Raw genomic sequence first — 6,894 nt, 5'->3', positions numbered from 1 at the left:
GCTCACATAGTAGACTGGTTTTTGATCAATGATTGAGTTACCCCCATTCTTCATAATCTATCTACATTGGTCGCAAAATTTTCCACATTTGTATCAAGAATTATGCAATTGAGTTAGCCGAACAATATATTTATTGGAAATGAGTAGATTTTTGTGTAAATCATATAAATAAATAAGCCAATTCCCTAGGCTTCTTTGCAATAACCAAGAGTACTTTTAGAAGATAATTTTTCATTACTATCACTGTCAAGTAATTTATCACTTTCATTATTGCTTTCATTTGATTTTGATCTCTTTTTCCCACCGGTCATTTCCTGAGCAGAGTTGTAATATCTTCACAAAATCTTGGATACCATTTCATAGCTTCTCTTTTCCACTGCAGCAAGAGGGTAACGAGAGAAATAACAATGGTTGGTTTGTACATACTATCAAAATGTAATGATCCAAGGAAAGCTAAAACATGGATGGTTTTACCGAGATCCATCTCATCTCCAATTATTCTGCCTGCTCTATGACAATGTAGTTCCCATAACCACTGTACACCAACTTGTGATAGTCAAAAAGCTTGCTAAAAATTGTTTTTGGGTAATCAGTCTCCCTCTAGCATTACAAATGAAGATCCTTCTTCCTTCGCATCTTCGATATCTTCCAAATTGTCTTCTCCATAACCAGAGGTGAATAATAGTTTTATGCAATAATTATTGGTGAAAAACAATTTTGTGCAAGATATCGTGCGAAAGGTCAACAGAGTGCAAAAATTCGAGTTCTGGCAAAATGAAGTTATGCGGATGTTAAATTGTAGAGATTGTGATATGCAAAACATAGAGTTCAATCTGTGCTACAAGTCTGTATATGTTAAATTACATCGATGTAGTAAACAACCCATGATCATTCAATTGTTACTAGTCAAGAATCACATTCATTTCGAAAAATGGCACAAAGGAATGAAATTCAAAAACATAGATAATATGGAAATGGAATATCCAAAGTTACGGTAATATTGGCTAGAAATTTTGATATGAACATACTACCTCTAGTTATTTTGTGAAGAAATTCTGAGTCACGAATTGTAACACCCCTAAATCTAATTACGTAGACTTGAAAGTATTATCATTTAATTTCCCCTTTGAACCATAAATGCGGAATACTGAATATAAATTTTTCTTCATCATAAAAATATTAATGACCCTCACTTAAGGGAGGAACTTTAGAAAACTTTTATATTTAATAAAGATATAAGATAATCAAATTAAGAGTTAAACTTATTTCAAATTGAATCAATATTGAATGAATTAGTACCGAGTCCGTCTCATCACAAATAGTCGTCTCGAATCATCATATCTTCATCATCTAAAAATGAGGAGGGATAACGCGAAATGAGCTAAAGCTCAGTAAGCAAACCCATGCACATGATGCATACTGATGATATGCATATGCATTATTTTAAAACAAAAGACATTTCTCAATATGAATTCCCATTCTTTCATTTATTTAAAAACATTAATGCCCTATAGTCAATCAGAATGTAGTGGGACATGTTATTTGGAACCCGATCAAATTCTACAGGTAGTACCGCAAAGCGATTAATATTAACATTAACATTAAATATTCATCATTCATCATTGGTTAGATGTGCTGGTCTCCCCCAGACCCCATTTTCCACTCACATTTTCATGGCATAAACATACATCTTGTAAAAAAAACATTCAGGATACATATCTTTAAACATTCATTGAGTCATGACATTTGAAAATATTGTATTAGTTGCAATTAATTCTTTTGTTTTCAATTCTATTCTTTTTCTTTTATTTGAATAGAGGGCAAAATCGTCAAAAAACAGTGAAAAGGACCTTCAGCGCAAGAAAGGTGGTAAATAAGGGCAAAAATACCAAAAAATGAAAGGTAGGGACGTTTTCCACAATAACCTCGAAAGGTAAGGATGTTTTGCGCCAATTACCCATTCTGAATTCTAATTGAAGCACAGATTCAAGAGAAAAAACAATTCACTCTTTAAACATGATCCATAACATTTGTCTATTAAGTTAGATCTCAATTATATGCTCGAACTGTAAATTAAAACTGTAGAAAAGAGTAAAAGTTAGATTTTAAGTTAAAAACATTCTTAACTCATAAGGTACTGTTTGGTTACATTATATCTACTACATTAATTTATGGATATTAAGTTCAGGATAAGGATACACTAACATTTTAAGGATAAAAGATAGCAAGATAACGATGATCATTAACTATGAAAGAGAAATTTGGTAAAGAGGATAACAATATTTCAATTATCCTATGCATCATTCAAAAATTCGTACAAAATGAATTACTTAAAAGAACATAATAAATCCTTGCAAGATACTAGTTAAAAATACTGTGATTTAGAAGTATATGCTGAATTGTTAACTTCAAAATTCGGATTAAGGGCCATATTTAATTTAGTAAAAATATCAAAGCCACTGTAAAAAAAGAATGGAAACCAATTAATAAACGTGAAATCAAGAATTGTCAATTATCACAATTGGGCCTTAGAGAGGAACGGTCAAGAATTAATCCCAGGGAATTCGGTAATCACATTAAATTTAGATGTCAACAAACCATCTAAACTTTTAATTGGCTCCATTAACGAAAATTCACGCCTAAAATAGATGCCAACCAATTTAATATTAAATCAATTTACTATTAAAAGGAGAAAATAGGTTATTACCGCAAATGTTTAGATTCCAATTCTAATTATAAAGATAGTATAAATATCACATAATATATTATAAATTTAATGAAATTATATTTATCTTCGATTTAGAATTACTAGTCAAGTTGATCGTTTAGAACATCCAAGTTACATTCCATTACAACAACATAGATAGTCAACACAAAATAAAAATAATATTAATGTAATTAAATTAAATGGACATGATAATCACGAAAATTAAGAGCACAGCATTACTCGACTCTCGTTGAATGTCAAACACTAGGATTACCTCAATGTAATCATTATGACATGATTGCCAATGATGGATATTCTCAATTCCTCTTTCAATATTATTGTAGCAACTAAATTAATTTTGAAATTGAATTCCATATGTTTTGCTACTGAATTTAATGCCACACATTTTCACAGCATTGGAAAAAGTTTAACTTGCAGTACTTTTGGGATTCATTTGGGGGTTTGAAGTATTTTGGGTTATTATCTGAATTTAACAGTACAAAATGAATTATATATATTAATATGGTATATATGATTTTTTCTCTGTAAACTATAAAATTACTTATAAAGATCCTAAGAGCTCATTTGACATAAATTTGCTTTTTGTACAAGAATTTTTCCAAAAAACTACCTTAATTTTTGTTTGAAAACTAATTTTATTCCAAAAGTACTTTTAGAGGAAGCAACATTAAATCAACTTTCTTTAAAAACTCATATAACTACGCACTCTTATTTTATTGGTCAAAAGGGTCTAAAAACAACTTTTGAGTCTTAATTGCTCCTTTCGGCTTGTCAAAAGCCATTCCAAACGACCCTAAATATCTTAGGAAATATTATACCACAACAATCTCATTGTCAAGATTTTCAATTAATAAACCTTCAAAATAGACAGAAACAGAAAACAGCTCTTATCATTGGTAAAACAAATATTTAAGATTCACCAACTTCCTTTTAATCTATGCTCACAATGCAACCAAAAAGTATATATACTGACTTGGCTTAAAACTGCTTATCAGGACAAATCCACTTCCATTCTGAATTCTAATTGAAGCACAGATTCAAGAGAAAAAACAAACTTCGGCATAAATATGATGCATGCACATAGTGATATACCTAAACATCATTTTATTAACCTCCTACATATATCGTTATGAAGTTACAGAGTCGGGGTACATGCCATGGGAGGCCAAACCTTACACTCGATATCATTTGCTACCAAAATCCCCTCAAAAGTGCAGAAATAAATTACAACCAATCACCAGGACAGAAAAAAATTGACTGTTCTATAAAACAAACCGTAAAACAACCACAGTGCTGCATACCAGCCTTCAACTTCCATAAATCTCAGAACTTTTTCTATGCTTTCTTCATTCTTCAGAATTCGTGACCCCCCTTTTTCTGCAGCAATTTCCATTAAGTATTTCCCCTTGATCAGCCTATGCTAAAACATGCATGCATTCTCAGAAATCATATACATTCCAAACTGGGAGCAATTTTCCTTCTATTTTACTATGTTATCGACTCTATATATTGAAGACTGAGAACCTCATTGGAAGGGGTTGGATGAGATAATGCCTAACAGATATCTTAGCACAACCAAGTGATGTTATAATCTAACTAACTAACTCAAATAGATGACACATTGTAACTGTTCTATCAGCAATGAGTACATTGCCAATTTTCACCTCAGGCACTCCAGTTCATAAATTGTATTCATAATTAAATAAACTTCTCATCCACGTAATGAAAGTTTGAAATGAAACCTGGATCATACATTAAAACTAGTATTTCTACAACCAAATTTTTATGTAAATGGACCCGCACATGACCCATGCCTACACATAAAATGATCTATACCTGGCAATGTAATGGAAATTATTTTATCACATCAATATCATCATTAGCAACACTGAGGCTGACACATTTACACTCAGTGACTGTTTTACACTTACGCTAAGTGATCTTGATTGAGCTACCAAATCAATGATGATCACATAACCCATCAAATCACATCCTTAATAGCATATACATGGTCAAACATCAGAATAACTCTTGATCCATAAATCCAGTAGTAAGGGAACGAGCTAAAATTCTCCCATCTAAAGTAATCTGAGCAAAGCCAAAATACACTTCCTCAGTCCAGAACTCTTTCGATTGCCTTCTAGTCATTCTAGAAACAGATATTTAACCACTGTTATTGACAGTATCCTAAAAGATATTACAATGACACAAGCACAAGAACACATCACTAACAGGTTTTATGCACTTTTACTAGCAAATATTACATGTGTTCAAAGTTTTATCCGAACATCTAACATTCTTATAAAATGAAACACAAAAGCAAGCCAGTAGTTCTTTCTTCTTTCATTTCTACATTTTTGACAAATAGATGAGGTCTGGTTATACTCATAGTCTAAATTGAATCTAGGAGGAAAATAAGGTACCTTGAATTTTCCATACTCCTTGAAGGGTCAACATACAATTGTATACCCGATAAATAGGGAACATAATATTGGACCACAAGGTCACTGTCATTCATTATCAATCGCACTCCTGCATCATATACACTCCATTCCTTGAATGACTCCCACAAATCGGCTAGCACAAAGTACGGTTGACAATTCTCATTGCTAGTTCTCCATTCCTTCAATGCTGTCTGTTAATATTTTCAAATAGATTGAATCAAACCCATGGTAATTAACCAAAAATAATGAAGTAACAATAAACTAATGATATTTTGAATTAGTCAGCAAATGAATACTAATTTTCTTCAGAGAACAAAGAGGTGGTTACCATACTTCAAGAAAAATTTACCATCTCCAAAGCATATTTCAGCCACAATCACTTACATGTTGCTATAGCAACATTAAAATTGCAATAACTTCTAATAACTAAACATAAGAATTGGTAATCATTAATAAACTAATGAAGTCATATTTTCAATATATCATTCATTAAAATTTTGATTCAGTAAACTACCCAAAACAATTGGCAAATCACTAATAAATTGATGAATTCATATTTTCTCCATGACCTGGTCAATTCAACTAGACACTGGCCATCTATTTTCATTATTCAAATTTTAAAGTTTCATAATAAAATAAAGCATATGATCATCCATATAACTGTTGTACGAGTTTCAACCTTTCACATCCATTGGTAAAAAATTAATATGAAAAATAACAGCCAGACATTTTAAAGTGATTTAACTACTGTATTAAAAGCTCCTAAATTTCGTATTTTCAATAGATATTACCACATTTCTCTTAATTATTGAAACATTGATAGACAACACAGAAAAACACTTCAACAAATAGTTAAAAAACTAAAACGTTCGGACTAAATAAATACTTTGGAATAAACACTATTTAAACATGGCCAGTGAAGTAATTAACAAAACATGCTAAATCCATAGAATCTGCAAACTTTCAGATTAATTACCACTGACAATAAATTCAAATCTTTTTAACGTAAACCACTTCTAATTAAGGGAAAGTCCAAATAATTCATATATATCAATTAAACCTTTGATAATCGTTGAGCCGGCACCGAGGGTGTTATTGACTCCAGGAACCGTTCCAGATTACACGAGGACGCCGGTTCAAACATTGGCGAGGCAGCAACCCCCTTGGTTTTCTCCGGCGTCACATCGGCTTGACTCCTGTTTTGAGATCTCCGCAAATGATCTTGGCTCCGGCGAGCCCTGGCGGCGCTATAAAACTGACCCTCTCCATTTCTACTCCTGTTAAACTGCAATCCTGCCCCCAACATCCCTCTTCTCTTATAAAACCTAAAAATAACTAATAATCTAATCAATGGGTGTATATCTCTAAACCCTCTGTATAAATACCTTTCTTCTTATCTATCTCTAATGTGTATAAAATTATGAACGACTATCTAATCGAATAAATTGTGTAAATAAAAATGTATGTTATTGAGCAAGGAGGAATTGGATTTCAAAGATGAGAAACTGAATCAAGAATTGATGTCCACAAAACCAAGGATCGAAAGATTCTTAGTAAAAACCCTTCCAACGATGTTTCTGCAACAAATAATATCCCAAATTCTTCGCAGAGAAGATGTTTTATATATGCGATTAAACGTGAAATGTATATATAGAGAGACTGGATGGAAAGAAGAAGATGCGAAGTGAGAACGGAAAATTGGACTATGATGTGGATAAGGAC

At 31.9% G+C, this 6,894-nt stretch overlaps 1 protein-coding gene across 1 annotated transcript; it reads right to left on the bottom strand.

Moving 5' to 3' along the window:
• Positions 1 to 5,105: 5,105 nt before the first annotated feature.
• On the bottom strand, positions 5,106 to 6,894 carry LOC111396312. The gene is made up of 2 exons (XM_023022715.1): positions 6,233 to 6,894; positions 5,106 to 5,363 (listed from the first exon to the last, which is right to left on the bottom strand). Exons 1-2 carry the CDS (start codon positions 6,476 to 6,478, stop codon positions 5,121 to 5,123), a joined length of 489 nt encoding a protein of 162 aa, XP_022878483.1. The 5' UTR covers positions 6,479 to 6,894; the 3' UTR covers positions 5,106 to 5,120.

This window comes from Olea europaea, chromosome 6 (assembly GCF_002742605.1).
Source record: "Olea europaea var. sylvestris chromosome 6, O_europaea_v1, whole genome shotgun sequence".
Taxonomy (NCBI): domain Eukaryota; kingdom Viridiplantae; phylum Streptophyta; class Magnoliopsida; order Lamiales; family Oleaceae; genus Olea; species Olea europaea.
The sequence above is the reverse complement of the archived record's forward strand: the minus strand, read 5'-3'. Positions and strand labels throughout refer to the sequence as shown.